Here is a 21,131-nt window from a genome sequence, read left to right on the forward strand (position 1 = left end):
TAAAAGATCTATTTTTAATCACTAAGACTTTTCCTTTCAAAAGCTCTATTAATCTGGATGGCTAACAAGAAGGCGTTTAGCGGCAGTTAACATCCCGAGTGTGACTGGCCTTAGGACAGCGATCCCACAAGCCAGAAGGAAATGAACTTGTCTCCCTGTAGACACATGCAGCATGTGTGCTCCTTTAATGTAGACTTCTCATTCACAGATTTTTTTTCTTTTTGAAATGAGGTGTGCATAAATTAGAGATTAAAGGAAAAGAGGTTCATGCTCTAAATACCTGGCAGAGTAGCTAAAAAAAAAAAAAGACTGTATGGCTCTTGGACTCACTCATCCCTTTGTCCCAGTGCACGACTGGGGGAGGCCGCTGTACTCTTGCAACCTGGGAAGGGACAGAGACCGGTCTTGCAGGAGTTGATGGCTTAGTTCCTGGGAATGAGAGGAGAGGAGAGGCTTGAGGACTCTGCTCTGTTGGGCTGACTGGCTCTTGGAAAACTATAGAAACTTTTTTATTTTTCCCTGATCTGTTGTTAGACGTATGTATAGTAATACAGAAAAAGGAGGAAATGCTTAAAACCAAATCTATGGCTGGGTAATCCCTGTCCCATTACACTTTTCCTTAACAGAAAAGGTCATTGTAACCTTGCATAATCCTCAACTATAACATAGGACATTTTTCCATCTTCCTAAATGATTGAAAGCAAATGAATGGTCTCTGAAAAAATGTGCCCAGTCTTTTTGAAAATCCTTTAGTCTCAAATACCACTCAGTGCTGTGTACATCAGTAGTCTGTCAGCTGACTTGTGCTATGGAAGATGTTTACCCCTCTGTCTACACTTAACTCATTCCCTGCCATTCACATCGTAGCCGTTGTAGAGAACTCCAGCTAAGTCAGAACGCTTGGAAATTTTGAGTGATTGTAAATGTCATTTTGTTTTATGGTTTTAGGTCTCGTCAGCCTATCTCAGCCCCTCTCTTTTCATGTCCTGACAAAAACAAGGTTAATTTCATCCCAACCGGATCAGCTTTCTGTCCTGTAAAACTTCTAGGCCCTCTCTTACCTGCCTCTGACCTGATGCTCAAGAACTCTCCTAACTCTGGCCAGAGCTCAGCTCTGGCCACTCTGACCGTCGAGCAGCTCTCCTCCCGGGTTTCCTTTACGTCTCTTTCTGACGACACCAGCTCGGTGGGCACCATGGAGGCCTCTGCCCAACAGCCATCCCAGCAGCAGCAGCAGCAGCAACAGCAGCTCCTGCAGGAACTGCAGGCCGAGGAGCACCTCTCTGCTCAGAACTATGTGATCATCTAAAGCAAAGGGGGAGCTGGCCTCTACCCTACCTTCACGGATTAGGAACTAGACCTCAGACATCTTATCTGCATGGAGTGACAAACTTTCTGAACACCACCACCACCACCACCACCAGAATACTTATCAGCATCATAAAGTATCTCTCAACACTGATCTTGGCAGGGACGGAACTCCTATTCGGCAGTTTTTGTGGAAAGCAGTGATGCTTGCAAAATGTGTGTGTCATTCAGCATTCTCAGTGGAGACTATGCATTTCATAGTATGTCTGACAGATTAGTACCGTGTCCTGTGTTTTGTTCCAGATTCTTCAGTATAAATAAGCTCTATATCAAAAAGTTGCCTGTCTAAATAGAAAATGTCTTGCTGTGTTTTGTCCTATGGAAAATACTGTACTTCAGGATTATGTTTACAATTGATCCAGGTGTTTGTTTCTAACTTCTGTAATACATACAATGCAAAAAATAATAATAATAATAATAATAATAATAATAATAATAATAAATGGCCACAACAGTTGCACAGTGCCCACCCCTATGGCCTAGCTTCAGGTACTTCAGTTGAAGTCTAAACTCAGGTAACTTGGAATGTATATCATATTGGGATATTAAATATTTCACAGCTAAAAAGCTAAAGAGGGAACATCACTCTTTTGCCTTTCCTTATTTTATGCATTTCCCTTTCCTCATTACATTCCACATTCTTAGAATAAGAAGTGCATTCAACCCTAGGAGAACAATAATCCTGGACATGGGTGAACATGAGGAGAACCAGCAAATCTGTGGTGTCTGACATCACTTTTGTCATGAGGTTACGAGTTAAAACAACTGTTTAATTCAGCATTTCAACATGTGTAAATGTGGCTTTTTTTTTTTTTAAACAAGTTCAGGTGTTGCTCAGTTAATGACTGTTACAATGTTGCAAATGAAGTGTCTCCAGTACCAGGCTGTACATAAACATTCCAATTGCGTGTGATGGAATTTAACAACAAGAAAGCCTAGGTTTAAAACAAGAAAGCCTAGGTTAGATTGCAAAACAAGTGAACTTTCACGGGGGATGGCTGAGATTTTTTGTTGATGTTGGCCACCAGGGTCATGAAATGCTCTCATTTTAGCTAAAGGCATATTGATGTTCAGTTTCTCTCTCGGAAGTTCTTTAATTTGCAGGTTTACAAATAACACACTTTTGGTTATTGTTTTCCTTAAGCAGTGGAGGTGCATGAGTTGCGTTCATGTGGAGAGAGAACATGTGGTCTCAGAAGTAAGGCAGCACAGGGAAGCAGGTTGCTTGGTGACTTAGAAAAGCAGTAGTTTGCGACTGCCTCTTCAAGCCTCTCCTCACAAGATCATGACTGGTTCTTAGTATTTCAGATGTCTAAAGTAAAGCATAAGCTCAAGTAAATTGCCTTGAACTTGCAGACTTGACCTGAATTGTCAACAGCGTTGTGTGAAGAGAGCCCCAGATATTCCCCCCCCCCCCCCCCCCACCGACTGGTCAGTGGAAGAGCCCAACTCTCAGACTTTGTTATCTACAGCACAAAGAGAGTCTCCAGAAGCAAAGGGAAGTTTTTGTATCTTTATTCCATTGCTTTCAGTTCAATAAAGCATAGAGTTGTTTCATCTGTACCTACAGTATATGGCACAGTTTTCTTAAGAATTAGGGGAATAAGATGCCTACAGTTACAGGAACGTTTCAGTTCCCTTCAGTCATTCCTCGGGATTTCTTTGTTTTATTTTCTAAAGAGGTTGAAGAAGGAAGAGGTGATAGAGAAGAAAGCAACACCATTGATTTTTTTTAAGAAATGATATATATATATATATATATGTATGTATGTATATGTATATGTGTGTGTATGTATTCTGTGTATTATTTTGTCATGATCCCAATTATCTTCTTTCCACCAAAGTTTGCAGTAATATTCTCTCCTGAAGGTGCATTCTGGCTCCTTTAAATTAGTCAGTGTTATATTGTAGGAGACTGTCATGGAAAAGGACTCAGTTTACTTTTGCCATTTTCACAGGGGAACCTTTTAAAACAATCTCTTCAGCAGCAGACACCTTTAACCCTAATAATCTCAGGCCTTGATGAAAATACTATATTTTGTAGATTATGGTTAAAGGGAGAAAATTATTAGTTCTGTAAGATAAATATGAGCTCCATTAACTTCTGATATCTGGTTTAGCATTACATAATGTGTTGATCTTAAGCTCTGCTTTTGTCCAAATACAATGCAATAGTTGATATCAATATCAATTTCTGAAAGATGGACTGAATGCTTTTTTGGTGATGAAATCTGATGTATGATATTTATAGTGACATGTGCTTTTATTTTCTCATGAGAAACTAAATATTAATTGTGTTGTACATTTGTTCTTAGCATATATTAAAGTTTTGAACCAAATGTGTTAAAGCTTCTGCTTTGCCATGTAAATTTCCCAGAAGTTGTTGAGCTCAAATGTATCCTACATCCAGCTGTAGAAATTTGTCAGAAATTGTTTAAATTTTGTATATAGTTGTACTGTTTAATTCTAGCCACTGCGCTGAACAGTATTCGAGTTACCATACAATATGGCTTTACACAAGGAAATGTGTGGCTTTTGTTTTGTATTTTTTCAGTATAGAAGTTCCTGTGTCTTATTTAAATAAAGTTATTAGTAAAACTGGAATAGTCCACATATGTCTTTGGAATGACTGGGTCGTTAGCCCCTTGCCTGACAGAGATGGACTCCAGTCAGGGTGATGGTGATATCCAGTGCTCACTGAATTCTGACCTGCATCTCTGGCACTAGAGGGATTCTGACTGCATCACATTCCCACAGCCTGGTTGCCTCTTGACATGTCATTTAAACACTTTCCATCACAGGATAAGAAGCTGGGTGACTAAAGTTCCCAGTAACTGTCCTCACATCTTTATTTTATACCGAAGAATTCTTTATGGAAGTAATTTTTTTTTTTTTTAGGATTTTCATCTATCTATTCATGAGAGACACACACAGAGAGAGAGAGGCAGAGATATAGGCAGAGGGAGAAGCAGGCTCCATCCAGGGAGCCCGATGTGGGACTTGATCCCAGGACTCCAGGATCATACCCTGGGCCGAAGGCAGGCGCTAAATCACTGAGCCACCCAGGGATCCCCAAAGTGGGGGTATTTCTTGCAAAGAAAACTGCAGCAAAGATTTTTAAAGATGTTTTGCTCTTTATTTTGCTTTAGGTTCCGGATAAGAGGAAGAAAACCTTAACAAAGGAATGTTGATGTTATGCCCAGTTATCCAAATAGGGTCATGATAGGCCCCATGATGGCCTGAGAGCGAAAACAAACCACTTTGAGAAGTAATTTACTAGCAGAGTGTTGTTCTTCATTTCTGAAGCACATCTCATCAAAGAGGTTGATAAGATTTTTCCTTTAAAATTAACCTAAAAATGACAAGTGGCTGTGTTTGGGGCTGGAAAAAAAAAAAAAAAAAGCAAAGCATAACTTTTTAAATGGTAAGATTTATCAACCATCTTCTGGAGGATGATCCATAATTTAGGCAGAAAACTATGCATCTTCGATTAAAAGTTCCATTGCAGGGGGCTGTGAAAGGAAAGTGAAATTCTCAATTCCATCTCTGCTTGACTCGGTCGCGGCAGCTTAATATGAACAGCCCTGGGGAACAAGTCAGTATCTGCAACACCTAAAGAACACGGAGGGAGAAATATATACATTATATATATATGCTTAGCCTTATGTTAGTTGAAAATAATCACTTGAAGTTTATTTATGAATATTGCAAAATAAACCTTCGCCCCCACCCCTTCCAGCCCTGAAGTTCCATTATTCCTACACATTCCCGCACTTCCTGCCTTCAACCCTCTCTGAGGCACTCACAAGTCTTTTTTTCCCCTCTACACACCTTTAGCAAACTCGGGGCTCTTTGGGAGCTTTGTGAAGATGGGTCCTTTTATTCATAGCGTTCCAGACCCAGAATGCTATAATCTAGCCCCACAGTTCTGGTTATGTAGAGGACGTTTCCTCTCAGACTTCCCGCCTCCTCTCTGCTTCCTTGATGAACTGGAATGAAGACCCTGTCTTGTCCCGTGTTGTACCACATCAGCTTTTTTCCTTTACATTCCGATTCTTCCTTTTTTCCCAGAGGACAGCTGGGATTCTAGGTCCTCAAGGGTTTCCCGCTACCTAAATCTCTCAACATTTGCCTGTCTTCCTGTTACCTCGCTGCTAAATTTCAAGCTGCAGGTCAGACAGCTATGTCTGATGGATGAATTTCATTCGAAATGGGATTCTGATGCCATGGAAACACAACCGTGTAGCACGCTAGACCAGGGGCCAGCCAACTCCTGTCTGTGGCCAATTCTGCCCCACGCCTGTTTGTGTAAATAAAATCTTCCTGAAACTAAGCCACACTATGTATTGCCTATGGCTATTTTGCAATACAGGGGCAGAGTTCAGTAGTTGCAATAGAGACAGTCTGGCCCACAGTGCCTAAAATAATATTTTACTCTCTGGTCTTTCACAGAAAAAATGTACCGACCTTTGCCACAGACCAAAGAGCAAACTGGATATAGGTAACTTGCACACGCGGTTATTGTTAAAATATGTCCACAAATTCTTTGATACCCCTCTCTTTGGTAGAGCTTCATTTTTCTCCCCTTGAAGTTCGTGGGCAGGACTTGCTTATGAGTGGGATAGAGCAGTGATGGGCTGTCACGTCCAAGGTCAGGATGTAAAGAGACAGGCTTGTGTCCTGGGTGTGTACTCTCGTGGATCCCTGGCTATGGGAGAAACTGTGTTGCAAGGACACTCAGGAAGTCTGTGGAGAGAGACCCACGTGGCAAGTAGCTATGGCTGCCAGCTAACGAGGAACTGAGGGCCCTGCCAGCAGCCGTGTGGGTGAGCTTGGAAGCAGATCCTTCAGCCCCGGTTGAGCCTTGAGATGACTACAAGCCCAGCCAGCAGCTTGGCTCTGCAGCCTCATGGGACACCGGGAGCCAGGCCTGCTAAACCACGCCTGGGTTCCCGACACTCAGAGACCGTGGGAGATAAGTAGTGCGTGGTTTCAAAGTGCTGAGTCTGGGGGTGATCTGTCACATAGGCTTGGACAACGACTACATCGTGGCGACTGCCCTGTGTGCCTCTCCCCACGCACATCCACCTGTTAAAGCCAGCAACATCACCTAGGGTCTTCCTATGCCATCCTGTCCCCTGAGTTCAGAAAACAAAGCTTTTCAGAATGAACACTTACTGGGGAAAAAAGCCCGGTTGGACTAGGTTGAAGACGAAGCTTCCTCATGCAGGATTTTGTTACTCAAACTCACAAGGTAAGTATACTATATGTGCCTAAAAATTATCTTGTCTAATATTAAACCATCTTATCTAAGACAACTACTGGGGAAAATTAAACCCTTGCGGAAAAGCACCCCCTATGGAAAATGATGCAAGAAGAGGTGAGATAGGTGATCGGCTTTCAACGCTGGGAAAAAAAGAAAAAGCAGAATCTCAAGAAAATGAGAAATACTTCCACCTCGATGGAAGGCTGGTGAACCATTGGTTCTGAGATGGCCTATTCCATTTCACAGGCGTTTGCATCTCCCAAAGAAGAGAGGAAAATTGTTTGAAAGGTTCCAGGTCAGTTTGGTGACGGCCCCTCCCATTTAAAACAGCCATTTTCTTAACACTAAGATTTTGAATAATTAGATCACTTTTCCTACAAATGATTTTCTGATAACAAGGAATGGGTTCCCTTTCACACTATAAATTCAACGCAAGTCTTGGCATCAGTTTTAAGAATGACTTTGATGACATTCCTTTAGCTATAATTGAGTAAGATCCCATAGGCAGTGGATGTTATTTCAAACCACTGTCTGGAAGCAAGCGGGATAAAAGGTGGATGTACGGCTCCACAAGGACCTGTTAAATGGGGAGGAGGGTTCATGCGGGAAAGGCAAACCATTTCTCAGGTTTTCTATTCCACTTTGTAAAGGAAAGGGGTTACACTCAAGGGACAAAAGTTAACAAAGGACACTGCTCATGTGCTGCAATAAACAGCCTGCCATTTTTCATATGGACTGAAATCAAGGCAGACAGGGTAATCTTAACTCACTCTCCATCTGCCCATTTGATTACAGACAAAAACCTGGTGTGGTCTCTCCTGCTTCCCTTCCCTGTGGCCACCCTGGGAGCTATTGTATGGTTCCTTTTCCAATCCCCGATCCTTTCTCCCTATCACTCCCCTAAGTCTGTGACCATTGTAGCCGGTCCTGCTGGAAGACAGTCACATGGGGAGAGGGCCTGAAGATGGTTACACCTGTGAAATACGGCCTATGGGAAAGGGGAAGAGAATGCCGAGATGAGCTTTCACAATAATGTGTCCTTTTGAAATATCTACTTTTCTTTTTCTGGCAATGAGTATGTATTCCTTTTGTCACATTTCATAAAAGACAAGCAAGCAACATGACCTTCTTTCTGCAGCACGGCTGGCCATCCTCTTCCCTATGTCCACACCCACCTTCTCACCAACCATCATCATCCAGTCTGCAACAGAAAGTGGATAGGACTGACTGCTTCTCATAGTCCCTAATAAAAAGGCAAGGCAAAATTCAAGGGAAGTGATCAACATCAAAATAAATGTTTAACCTCACTAGTAATCAAAGCAATGCAAAATTAAAACAATAATTTGTTGCCTTTAAATTGGCAAAGATTAAAAAGAAGGAGGATATTCGGTGCTGAGGGGGTGGTAGGGGTATTACAGTCACTCTCACATCTATTAGAAGAATAAATTGTTACAACCTTTCTGAACAAGAACTTGGCAGCATGTACCCTAAGGGATGAAAAGCCCGTTACAAACCCATGTGACCTCTTAGTTTTGTTAAAAAAAAATATGTGAGTAAAAAAAGACATGAAGAATGTATAAAAATTAATAGTGGTTATGCTTGGGTTGTGGATAATTTGTCTTTAACATTTGCATGTCTGTTTTCCTAAGTTTTCTTAGAAACCTTATAATTTGAGAGAAAATGCACCTTAATTTCTAGATATCAAGGGGGGGGAGATAAAAGGAAGGATATGGCAACAAAAGATTTCGTTTTAATAGAAAGGAGCTGCAGATCTCTTAAAATCAAGGTAGCTGGAGTGAAGGCCTGGTAGAGCAAACTCTGGTTCAATGAAAGAATCCAAACATACATTTAGTATCTTTCCCTTGCCACTTTCCCAGAAAAAAAAAAAAAAATGGGCCCAACACCCTCATGCTCAAGTATATAGGATTAAATTATTTAAGCCTCAAATGGCATTTGGGTAAGTCTGGAGTTGTAGTCAGAGGACACAGCATTCCCTCCTGGAGTGTGGCCCATGCTATCTACCCTCTCCTCAGTTGAGATGGATTTATGAAGTGGGCACCAGAGAGCACAGAAATCTGTATTGTCACTTATACTTCTTTTTTTTTTAATATTTTATTTATTCATGAGAGAGGGAGAGAGAGAGAGAGAGGCAGAGACACAGGCAGAGGGAGAAGCAGGCTCCATGCAGGGAGCCCGATGTGGGACCCGATCCCAGGACTCCAGGATCACGTCCTGGGCCAAAGGCAGGCACTAAACCACCGAGCCACCCAGGGATCCCCTCACTTATACTTCTTGAACTGCCTCATCTAGAAAACTGTAGAAACCTGAAAATGGCCAAGAGATTCTTCTTGAATGTGATTCAAATTTTTCAATACACTCTTTATTGAGAGTTGTTTAATCTCGTTTTACAGAAATTGCCTGAGGTGGATGCATGTGAGGTGGATGTTGACCAGCACTGTATTAGAGAAGATTGGGGATCTAGGCCCTAGATGAGCTGCAGTAGATTCCTTGGCTTGAGAATCACCAGGGTAGGATTTGGCTCCTCCTATGATCTTTGAATCTGTAACTGGCATAAGCCCGTGGGGCAGGAAGCAACTTGAAGGTTCAGACATTTGCTTATTTCTCCTTCTTGGTAAGTTTCTCCCCCTTACTCACCAAATTGAGTCTCAGCCCTTTGCCACTTGTGATTTCGGTCAGCTGGCAGGCCCATCTGGGTAGAACCCTGTCCCTCCCGACCGCTGGAAGCCAGAGGCAGTGTAGCATAGGGGAATATGGTCCAGGTCTGACCATCAGACAAAATGATCCTAGAAGTTTCCATTTGTGGGATCCCTGGGTGGCGCAGCGGTTTGGCGCCTGCCTTTGGCCCAGGGCGCGATCCTGGAGACCCGGGATCGAATCCCACGTCGGGCTCCCGGTGCATGGAGCCTGCTTCTCCCTCTGCCTGTGTCTCTGCCTCTCTCTCTCTCTCTCTCTGTGACTATCATAAATAAATAAAAATTTAAAAAAAAAAAAAAAAAAGAAGTTTCCATTTGTAAAACAGCGCTAAGAATTCTCAGCTCTTGCCATAATGAAACAACCCAGGCTGGGGGTGCTTAGACAACAGAAATTTATTTCTCGCAGTTCTAGAGAAAGGAAGTCCCAGATCAAGGTCCAGCAGCATCTGGTTTCTAGGAAAGCCTTTCTGTCTTCAGATGCTTTGTCCTCACGTGGTCTTTCCTCTGTCTCTTATGACGCTATCCTGTCAGATGGGGCCCCCACCCTTAGCACCTCATTTTACCTTAATGCCCTCCCAAAGCCCTGTCTCCAAATACACTGAATTTTGGGGGTTTACAATATATGAATCAACAGCTCCAACATCTGAATCTTGGGGGAGACACAATTCAGTGCAGGGCAAATACCTACCTTTCATTAGGAAAATGCAAATTAAAACCACAATGAGATACCACTTCATGCCCACTACGATGGTTATAATCATAAAGACGAGTAACTACAAGTGTTGGTGAGGATATGGTGAAATCAGAACGCTCACATACTGCTGCTGATCCTGTAAAATAGTGCAGCCATTTTGGGAAACAATCTAGCAGTTCCTTGAAAGGTTAAGAATGTGACCAGCAATGTTCTTCTTGGTGTAGACCCAAGACAGTAAGAACATATGTGTACACAAAAATGTATACACAAATGCTCACAGCGGCATCATACATAATAGCCAAAAAAATGGAAAGAATTCTAATGCCCATAAATTTAATGACTGGATAAATGTGCTAGAGCCATACAACTGAATATTAGTGACAAAAAGGAATAAAGTACTAATATGTGCTACAATGTGGCACATTTTCACTAAGTGAAAGAAGCCAGTTACAAAAGATCATCTATAGGATTCTAGTCATATGAAATGTCCATTACAGGCAAACCCATAAAGGCAGAAAGGAGATTAATGGTCACCAGGGTCTGGGGTAGGGCAGAATGGGGAGTCATTGCTAATGGGTACAGAGTTCCTCCTGGAGGTAATGAAAAGTGTTCTGGAATTGGATAATGGTGATGGTTGTGGAATCTTGTGAATATACTAAAAAATCACTGAGTCATATACCTTAAAAGAAGAAATTTTAAGGTATTTGAATTGTAATTCAAAATTAGAACTCAACATGGCAAAAAAAATTCCTACTCTGTAGGGTAATTAAGAGGATGAAAGGGACTTATGTGTCCCTAGCACAGTGCCTGGCATAAGGCTCCCCATGGATAATAGCTGTTTTTATTTTCCATAGTCCATGTGGCATAAGAAATGTGAAGGTGATAAAGCCATAAACATGGTTCCACTGAGCCTAAAATCTGTCTCTAATGTCCTCAGGGACATTCAGTGGATGGCCCTACTTCTTCCTCTGCTGTTCACTGTCATTTCATCTGCATCTCTCCTCACCTTCAGTAGGTGGGTCAGGCATCCACCCCCGGCTGCCAGGCAGAAAACCCTAGTGTGTGCCTCCCACCTGGTTCTCCCAAAGCCTCCACGTCTTCCCTGCTCAGCGTGCACCTATGTTCCCAGCTCCCTTTGCTTGCTTACCTGGAAAGGTGAGGCCAGAAGATCGGACACTTCAGGCTTCAGCCTGGGCCCGCTCCCATCTTTTCCAGGTGCTTTGTCTTTAACCACAGGCCTGGTTTATAGGGCGGAAAAACCAGCCTGTTTGGTTCTGGGCTTCTCTCACCCCAGGCTCGCCATTGAAGCCCAAGCTAAAGAAGCCAGGGTTCCCCCTGGGGCTGGTTCTGAGGGCAGGTAACAGATGGGTAGCAGAATGCAGGTAGCAAGAGCTCGGGGTAGTGGTGGTCAGGATTTGTTCTCTCCCTGCTAGCTTCTTCCTTTCCAGCTGGAGCCAAAGTCACAGCTCACCCAGGACGGCAGCTCCTTTTGGCAGGATAAAAATACCCCTCAGTTTGACTGCTGAGGCCCTCGCATGGCCAACTCAGCCATCCAGGGCCAGGAGAGAGGAAACAGTCCAGGATGGTTGTGACTTCCCTGCAGGGAAAGGTGGCCAGAGGAACCTCCTGCTCACTTACACATGCATGAGACAGGCTTTTAGTGCTCAGAGGAAGTTCCAGTCACATCCACACCACCTGCGTCAGCCTGAAACCTGTGATTAGCATGATTCTGACTTTTATTGTTCATCGACCCCTTTGAGAATTTATGGAAGCTCTGGACCATTTCCTCAGGAAAAAAAAAAAAATCCACAGAGGTGCATTTTCACACGCAAAAATTACATATCTCGGAGGATGAACAGAACTCTCGAAGTTAAGAGGTCCATAAATTCCTGGACCAGAATAGAGTTTATAACAGGGATGAAAGAGTTTATAACCCAGCCATTGGAATAGCAATGAACTGTAGGAAGGAGAATGGAAGCAAGGGTGTTGATCTGTCAAGTGCTGAGTCTTGAGAAAGCCTTCTGTCTGTGCCGGAACAGGGGTATGGCAAACGATGCTCTAACTGTGGTAATGACGCTTGGGGCACCACAGATCAGGTCCAGAAATACCAGCAAGGAGACACCCCAGACCAAAATCAGTAAAAGAGCTCCCTGGGAAGAAGCTGAAAAAGGAAGCCTCGGCTGATACATAATCCGGCCTCTACTGATGAGGCATTTCTAAAATCAACTGCCTCTTCCTTGGATGGCAGAAGGGTCTGGATGCAGACCTGTGTCCGATTTCAGAGGTTTCCTGAGCACTTTTCATCGGCAATCTGCTAGGGCAAATTTTTAAAAAGTTGCTTACCCTATTGCAAAGGCCAGCCAGCAGTTATCCAACACGGATCTTTCCCTGGGGGCATAGCCCAGAAGTGGGAGAAGGTGCATCTCATTGTGTTTTTGGTCGTACCGCGGAAGTGCTGCAAAATGTCAGGCAGTAGGAGCAGGGAAGAAAGGAAGAGATTGATCAAGAACCTGTGGATCAGAGTTCAAAGTTAATCACGTTCTCCAGGAGAACAGCGCTTCAACGAGCACAGCCAAATGCTTGAGAACTCTACAAATGCAAGCATTTGGGCATGTTGAGAACAGTAGGGCCCTCGGGTCAGATTTCTACTAATTAATTGTCAGAAGGCAGGATAGGTATTTTAAGGCCAAAAGTTCTATTTTCAGAGGAAAATACAAAGTGGTGCAATCGACTCAACAAGTTTGGAGGAGCAGCAGCAGAGCAGGGATGCCCGCGCGGACGAAGCGACTTGGGCCGATTCTGTGGTCTGGCCGCTACCGGCCTTGTCCTCTGCTCCACTGTGGATTGGTCCATACCGGACGTCTTGCCTGCTCGGTTCCTGACGGCTCAGGAGGCTCCCGCCACTTTACAGGAACCGTGTGCATTGCTTCTGCGAATTCTGGCGTGGATGCTTTGGTAACTGACATTGTTTCATACCGTCACCAGCTCGAAGCAAAGGCGGGAGAAGCCGATCAACTCGGACTCCCCTGTGGGTGAGAAGCTACTGCGCCGGGCCTACCACCCCGGCTTCCCGAGCTAGTCAGCCCAGACCAGGGCGTCCTGCCGCTTAGGGCTGAGCTCCTAGCGAAGACCACGTCGCTCGCAGCAGAGCGGGAGCCGGGACTGCGTGGAAGGGCCCGCGAGGGTGTGTGGACAATACCGCTCTCCTCCGCACCCCCCACGGAGCTGTCCTCGTCTCCTGTCAGAAGCCAGAACCGCTAGTATCACGGGACCCTTGCCTTCCAGAAAGAAAACTAAATAATCCATTAAAAAAAAAAAAAAACCCTCCTTCATGCACATATATTTTCTTTTGAACAAACTAGATTTTCTTTAAGGTTTTCAAAGTCCGCTTTAGGGCAGCCCGGGGGGCTCAGCGGTTTAGCGCCACCTTCAGCCCAGGCCGTGATCCTGGAGACCGGGGATCGAGTCCCACGTCGGGCTCCCTGCATGGAGCCTGCTTCTCCCTCTGCCTGTGTCTCTCATGAATAAATAAATACATACTTTTTAAAAAAGTACACTTTAAAGACCAAGATCCGGGCAGCCCTGGTGGCCCAGTAGGTTTAGTGCTGCCTTCAGCCTGGGGTGTGATCCTGGGGACCCGGGATCGAGTCCTATGTTGGGCTCCCTCCATGGAGCCTGCTTCCCTCTCTGCCTGTGTCTCTGCCTCTCTCTCTGTCATGAATGAATGAATGAATGAATGAATGAATAAATAAATAAAATCTTTTATTTGTTTTTTATTTTTTAAAGATTTTATTTATTTATTCATGAGAGACACAGAGAGAGAGAGGCAGAGACACAGGCAGAGGGAGAAGCAGGCTCCATGCAGGAAGCCCGATGTGGGACTTGATCCCGGGTCTCCAGGATCACTCCCGGGGCTGAAGGCGGGGCTAAACTGCTGAGCTACCCGGGCTGTCCAATAAAATCTTTTAAAAAAGAAATAAAGACCAAGATCCTTTGTAAGGCAGAAATAGCAGTACTCGGGAAACAGTCCACCTGTGCTGTCCCATCTCCCAGGCCCTTGCAGTGAAGCATGTAGCTATTTCTGGCCAATGGGCTGTGGAGGGAAGAGAGCGTGTCTCTCTTTGGATGAAGCAAGGCCGACGCACGGCGATGCTCCAGCTTCACCCTTCCTTGCTGTGGTGACTGAGAAGCTCCCATGTTTCATGCGATCACCATATGCTGGTGATGCTTCATCAGCATGCGTCCCTGGGAGCCCCCACTGACCCCCCCCACTGCCCCCAGAAAGAGAGCATGAGTGAGGAAGGAAGGAAATCTCTTGGTTATGAAAGCCACCGAGACTTCTCAGGGACTGTGGCTGACGCATAGCCTGGCCTATCCTGACTTACCACAGACGGATGGGAGCCGGCCCAGAAGGACGGACTGGGAGCAGAGTGATCTTGGGCGGACCTCCCGGCTGAGCCGGCTCCACCTGCTCAGCGAACCCACCGAGGGTCTCCGCTCCCCTCATTTCAGGGGCTCTCTGACCACGTAGTACAGCGTCCCTTTGTGAAGGATCCAGAACCCAATTCTTCTTTCTTTTCCTTAAAACCATACTTATTGAGGACTAATGTACATATGTAAAATTCATCCTCTTCAGTGGATTCCATGGATTTCGATAAATGCATACAGTTGTGTCACCACCAACACAATTTATAGAAGAGCCCCAACCAATACCAAATTTTCCTTGTGCCTCTTTGGAGGGAGTCCAGCCCTCCCCCCATCTCAGCTCTTGGCAACCACTGATCTGAGGCCTATCCTTATAGGTTTACCTTTTCCAAAATGGCATACAAACAGAACCACACAGGATATAGCCTTTAAAACAAAAAACCCTTTTTATTTTGGAATACTTTTAGCTTGACAAAAAAAGTTGCAAAGATAATACAAAGTTCTTTACCCGGCTTCTGCCAATGTTAACAGCTTACATAGCCATTGTATTTTGACATAGTAGTCAGAATTAGGAAATTAACACAACTATAATACTATTAACAGAACCATAGGCTTTATTTGGATTTCATCCATTTTTCCACTAATGTTCTTTTCCTGTTCCAGGATCCACCATGGCATTTGGTGGTCCTGTCTCAATTTCCTCCCAACTGTGCTGGTTTCTCAGTCTTTTTTTTTTTTCATGACCTTGACACTTTTGAGGTATCATTGGTCAGCTATTTTGTAGAATGTCACTCAATTTGAGGGTGTTTTTTTTTTTTTTTTTTTTTTTTTTTTAAGGACTAGACTGGGTTATGAGTTTTGGGAAAGAACACTAACAGAAGTGAAGTTCCCTTCTCATTGCATCATATAAGGGGTACATGATAGCAACATGAATCCTCATGTTGTTGTATGAACCAATAGTTGCTTCATGTTCACTGCTAAATAATATCTCACTGGATGCATGTACCAGAGCATCATTCACCAGGGGAAGGATATTTGAATTTCTGGTTTTGGGAGATTATGAGTAAAGCTACTACCAACACTCACATAGAGGTTTTTGTGTGAATATATACCTATTTTTTTCTCTAGGGGGAGTTTCTAGGGGCAGAATTGCTGGGTTGTATGACAAGTATATGTTTAACTTTATGTGAAACTGCCAAACTTTTCCAAAGTGGCTGTTCCATTCTGCTTTCCCATCAACGGTGTGTAAGAGTTCCAATTGGTCTGCATCCCAATTTCTTTTGATCAGTGCCCTGGTTGGTGGTTCACTTTAAAAATACCATTAAGTTTGGCAAGTTTTGCAGCATGTCCCTTCTGAACCTGGCAAAGAACCCACTTAATTTCTCCTGGTCTCCATACACAATTCTGTCCAACTTTATGGAAAAATCAGGGGCAACTTATGCATTAGAATTTTTTCATTAGACTTTCTAGTCCCTTCCTACTAGTTTCCTCCATTCCCGTGATGCTTAGAAACAAGTTCATAAATGATAGGGACAGAAAATGGGGCTTGGAAAGTCTCTCAGAAAGTCACGGGAGAGAGCAGCCTCCCACTCCCTATTTCAGTATCATTTACCAAGTAAGTGACCTTCTGCGACACAGTGGCCATCCTTGTGCACTGCAGCGTGTGAGCCCAGTGCTACATCTTTGGGGCATCGACTCAATCCCTGTAATGACTCCCTTAGCAGGCAATGCTACTAGGGAAGAAGAGAAAACAGAAGTGCACAGAGGGTTTGTGACTTACAGCTGGTGGAGCCTCAACTTGGGAGGCCTGGCCACAGATTTCAGAACCCAGACTCTTCACAGCTGCCCTATACTACCATCCTAGAGTGCATCCCCCAAGGGTGTATTTAATAATTGGCAAAAAAGAGAGAGTGTGTGTTGAGAGGAGAGAAAAGACATCGGCTTTTAAAGGAGTTTTGTGTGTCTCTGAATTCCTTTCTTCAGCTTTCAGTTTCTAGCAAACACCTTGAAGTAAAAGAAGGCATGGCCCAGCAGTTAGGCAATGTGGGTTCTAATCCCAGTTTCCCACTAAATTATAGCTTTCTAAAATATGTCCCTCGGTTTTCTCATCTGTGTGTCAACAGATTGGATACAAAGAGCTCTGTGGTCCCTTTTGACTTACTGGGTGTCAGCTATGGAAGAGCTGCACAGTAGGCATCCTCTGGGCCACCAAGAGCACCAAGCCTTCTAGGCCCAGGGTTGGTCCAGAGGGTCTTCTGGAAGACATTCTAGTTCTTTCAGCCACTTGGCCCCATACCCACTCTGGAAATTACACAAGCATGTCCTCAAGGTCATCCTAGTAGAAAACGGGGGTGGATCCCCATGGCATTTTCCTGCCCAAGGATCCATTCCCTATCCTCTGATACCAATAGCACAGCTTCCCCTAGAGGAACCATTCATTCTCCATCTCTAATCCCTGAGGGTCAGGCTCCAGGGATGGACCCATGAAAAGCTGAGGAGTCAGCCTGTTCCCCACCCACCCACCTTGATTCTAGTAGCTGACTGGAGGAGACTGGAAATGGGTTCAAGGCAAGCTCAATTCCAAGATTTTGGCTGGAGATACTGGTGGCTATTGCCTCCTTATGAGAAGTCTATTAGAATGAAGCAATATAGAGGGAATCAAAGCTGGGAGCTGAAGAGAGGCAGAAGGTATTGCTGAGGCTACTGCCTGAGCCCCTAGATCCTGATGCATGCACCTGGACCTTTTAGTTACCAGAGCAAATAAATCCACCCTCATTTTTTGTTGTTGTTGTTGTTTAAATGAGTTTGAGTTGAAATAGGGTTCAGTAATTAGGTGGTTTTTGAGACTTCTGTTTTTCTCATCCATATATGCCCCTCTCTCAAGGTTCCAGAATCCTAATTATTTTTTAATCTAAAAAGGAGGAAGAGGAAGAAAGTAGTAATAATAATAGTAGTAGCAGCAGCAGCAGCAATAGTAAAAACTAAAAGCCCCATGAAAGACAGGTCAGATGCAGTGTTGGGAAACACATAGCACTACTGCCACCACTCCCCGCCCCATACCCATCAAAAACATCACTCATTTATCAGAATCCTTAGTGCAAAATTCTTGGCAGCCACTGCCAATCACTGAAGCTGGCTCCAAGCTGAAGCCTATTTTCCAACAAAGCTGAAGAGACCTGCATCACTGCACTGTGCGTGACTAGAGATGGTTTGAATCAAAGGTGCCAGGGCCTATTGGGAGAACACTAGTCAATCGCAAAGACAGATGCACTTTGATATACTGGCAAAATCAATAGCTCCAATAGTTAAACCCTGAGGAATTGCCAGGGTCGGGCCCCTAGGGAGGGGGGTGAGGGTCTCAGCAGTGGTGTCTAAGAGGGAAGCATGGAGCTTGGTTAGCTGACTCTTGGAGCTGAAGCATAGGCAGAAGGCATCTTGACCCAAATGCCTAGGCAGCCTCAGAAGGCACCCCGGGGGCCTCTGCCCTGGCCCCATACCCAATGTAACACTGGCCACAGCATGATGGTGAGCACCGTCTACACACCCACTGGCAACTCAGGGCTCTCAGGGCTGCCAACTCTGAGCAGACCACGTTTTCTTGGGCATAAGCCTCCAACAAAAAGTTCTAAGTTGGTGCCTTTCTAATTCTGAAGCTGACGGATGCTTTTCTCACTCTCACACAACTCAAAAATCAACCTGACATTTCTAAAATTACATTTTGAAGGCAATGAATCTATAAAGTGCACCAAAGCCCATGCCAGCTGGGAGAAAAAGAAAGGAGGAAAGAGAAATGGTTCTGGCTCCCTCTCTTAAATTTGAATATTCTTTATATATTGGCTGGGGCAGCGGGAGAAGGGAACGGAGACTTGCAGACCACCTAAAACAGCAGAAAAGTTTTCAAGGAGCAGGTGCTCTGAATTTCCCCGAGGGTTCCAGCGCAATTGTACCCGCTCGAGACAAGGGATGAAAATGAGTAGCAAGACTGGGCGCGAAGGGGGTGGGGCACCTTTGTCTTCTTCCTGCCAGAGACAGTCCTTCTACAGACAGCTGGGGGGGGGTGAGGTGGGCCCCCAAGGAAGCCCCCTGGCTGGGCAGCACACAAACTGCTTAAAAAAGAATAAGCCAGCAGCTGCTTCTCCTTAAACTAGAGAGGTGGCCGAGGGGGCTTTGTGCTAGCCAGGATCAAAACACGCCTATCAAGAGGGATCAAGAGCCTGGCCAAGTGGATTGCAGATGGGAATGGGAATTGAAATTTTTTTCAACAAAAAATGTAAAGAAAATTCAGGGAGAAAATGCCTTCATGTGCAGTACTTTCCTTTTACTTGTAGCAAAGCCTGTTCAACTACCACAATCCTCCACTCCTTCTTCACCCGCAGATCAACTTTAAAATGCAACCTGTTAGTATTTAAAGTGATCCATTCAACAGAGAAGAACCCCACGCCCCTCTGCTCCCCGCCCCCCACTGCAGCCAAGCTAGCGCCCTGTGCCTCTAGCCTGGATAGAGCAAGTCCACTCCTGCTTCGCTGCTTCGTCTCCTTCCTGCGGCTGCTGTGGACTCCACAGCTGTTAGCAAATGTGACCCAGGATGCAACGAGGAGTCCTTAATCCTCATTTCACACAGGGCAGCTTCATTCAGCAATCACTGATGCCAGTGCTTGCAAGGGGACTCCAGGGGGATTATTACTAGGGAGATACAGAAGATTTGGGGCAATCGGGACCCTGTTCTCTGGGGTTGCAACACCTAGTGGGGGAGGCAGGTATGTATGCATAGGCCTCACAGGCCAGGGAGAGCACCAAGCATGTGCTAATCATGACAGAGAAGGGCAGGAAAGAGAGATCAGAGCTGGTTCCCTGAAGGAAAACTGCAGGCTATAGTTAAAGGAGGTGGGATGTGAGGTGCTCCTGAGGGGCGAGTCGGGCTGCGATGGCACCTGAGGGTAAGGAGAGGGGGGCATCCTGGGTAGAGTGTGCAGCAAATGCATAGGCCAAGGATTGAGAAGGAAGGTTTAAGGATCCCACACGCTCTCCTGTGTATGTGTGGGAGGGTGAGGCGGTGGGGACCCAGGGCAGCATCCTGATATCCTCAAAGACCATGAGTGCCAGGCTGAGGAGTCATTAAATGAGACTCTTACAAACAGACTCCATGGACAGTTCGGGCTGGCCAGGAAGTGAGCAGAGCTACACCAGCCACGTAACACACACAGTCCCAGCTCCAACTTGCCTTCAGGTGTCATCCTGCACGAAGGAGAATGAGAATGCCTTCCAGTCCCCCAATGTTGTCTTGCAGAGGACGGTGGCTACTGCTGGTCCAGGTCCTTCCGTGGAAGCACACCAGAGAGAGCAGAGAAGCCGCAGCCCTCTGTTGGGGAAAGCGGCCACAAGAGACCCTTTCAAGGCTGGAGACTGAGGCTGCAAGAGTATAGCAGAGACCTCACTGGCCCAGCTGGGCATGTGGGACCAATTCTTGCTAATCATTAACCCTACGCCCACAGGGCCACAGGTGGCACAGGGATGGGAGGAGAGACAGCAGCCCTGGGGGTCCATGCTGGTGGAGTGTCTTAACTGCTAACATGCCCACACACAAAACTTGCTCCCACCTCTGCCAGTGCCACCAAAGTCCATGCCCTCCTCCCTTGTTCTGTATGTGGGCGATGCATGGGATGTCAATAGCTTCACACAGGTGGGACTAGTCCTTGTCATCTTCCTCCCTCTCCAGCCCCCACACCCATGGCACCTCCCCACTGAATCCCCACAACAGACTCTATTAACTTGCCTTTGCATGTCAAATGTCTCTGCCATTTAATTAAAAAAAAAAACAAAACAAACAAACAAGAACAGTTAATATCACAAGGGACTCCAGAAATACATGCTTTTGAATTCCAGCCATGAAGACAAAAGGAGACACTGGCATCTGCAGCTATGGCTGCTTTCCATAGAAAGTTCGTGCAATGGAGACCAGCCCAGCTCCCCTGGCGATGTGAGAACACACAGCCTACTGGGCGACAGCTAGGGTAGAGTCTCTCTGGTTGGCTGGAGCTTCACCCAGAGCTCATTGGAAGGTGGCTCAGCAGGAAGGGAGGGTTTTCCTGCAGCCCCCCGCCCTCCTTAAGGGCGACAGAGGCAGGGGGTACATGAGGCATTTAAGCCTTGTTAGCCTCCCACTGCCTCTGAGGCCACAGGACTCCTTATTAAACCTAACACAGAATAGGTTTATGATTTGAACTTGGATCTCACAGTAGTATCCCAGTGACACATCAGTAGCCACGATGTGGATGTTGGCAGGAGAGCAGCCAGCTAAAAACTGCTGTATTGTTAGATCCACATGGAGAATACACTCAAAACCTTTATACCAAATAAGAGTAAATAATTATACCAATATAAACAGGGCCTTTGACCCTTTCATTTTATTAAAATGGCACGTAATTAAAACAGCATACTGATCACTTCATACATCTGCGTGCCCCCAGGTGTGTGGCTGAGGAGCGGCATGTGGGCTCCCTCCGTGAGGCTGCAGATTCATGCATTGAGCAATTCATGTTCTTTATCGGTTTTCCCAACAGCGTCAGGATTTGATAATGGGTCGAGGTCAGCAAAGAGGCTAAACCAGGCAGTCAGATCCGAGGCAGCCTTGGCAGGCTCTGGGGAGAGAAGAGGACATGTGAAT

General features: G+C 45.3%; 2 protein-coding genes and 1 long non-coding RNA gene across 26 annotated transcripts in view; 1 reads left to right on the forward strand and 2 right to left on the reverse strand.

The window, feature by feature from the left end:
• GLCCI1 (glucocorticoid induced 1) overlaps positions 1–3,972 on the forward strand; it is a 100,318-nt gene extending 96,346 nt beyond the window's left edge. For both annotated transcript variants that reach the window (XM_038556906.1, XM_038556907.1), the window contains exon 8: positions 949–3,972. In XM_038556906.1, coding sequence (XP_038412834.1) covers positions 949–1,309 — 361 coding nt within the window. In that variant the 3' untranslated portion in view covers positions 1,310–3,972. The remainder of the gene's footprint in view (positions 1–948) is intronic.
• A 531-nt stretch (positions 3,973–4,503) lies between these two features.
• Positions 4,504–13,159, reverse strand: LOC106559661. 3 transcript variants are annotated; one of them, XR_005369454.1, is made up of 3 exons: positions 12,386–13,159; positions 7,760–7,877; positions 4,504–4,980 (listed from the first exon to the last, which is right to left on the reverse strand). It is a non-coding gene; the product is annotated as an uncharacterized LOC106559661 (long non-coding RNA). The 3 variants fall into 3 exon arrangements; XR_005369455.1 differs by lacking the exon at positions 12,386–13,159 and adding an exon at positions 11,190–12,355 and having other exon boundaries at positions 7,760–7,835; XR_005369453.1 differs by lacking the exon at positions 12,386–13,159 and adding an exon at positions 11,190–12,355.
• A 7,675-nt stretch (positions 13,160–20,834) lies between these two features.
• ICA1 (islet cell autoantigen 1) overlaps positions 20,835–21,131 on the reverse strand; it is a 141,663-nt gene continuing 141,366 nt past the window's right edge. For all 21 annotated transcript variants that reach the window (XM_038556938.1, XM_038556933.1, XM_038556937.1 and 18 more), the window contains one exon: positions 20,835–21,105. In XM_038556938.1, the coding sequence (XP_038412866.1) occupies positions 20,984–21,105 (122 nt within the window). In that variant the 3' untranslated portion in view covers positions 20,835–20,983. The remainder of the gene's footprint in view (positions 21,106–21,131) is intronic.

Source organism: Canis lupus, chromosome 14 (genome assembly GCF_011100685.1).
Source record: "Canis lupus familiaris isolate Mischka breed German Shepherd chromosome 14, alternate assembly UU_Cfam_GSD_1.0, whole genome shotgun sequence".
Taxonomy (NCBI): domain Eukaryota; kingdom Metazoa; phylum Chordata; class Mammalia; order Carnivora; family Canidae; genus Canis; species Canis lupus.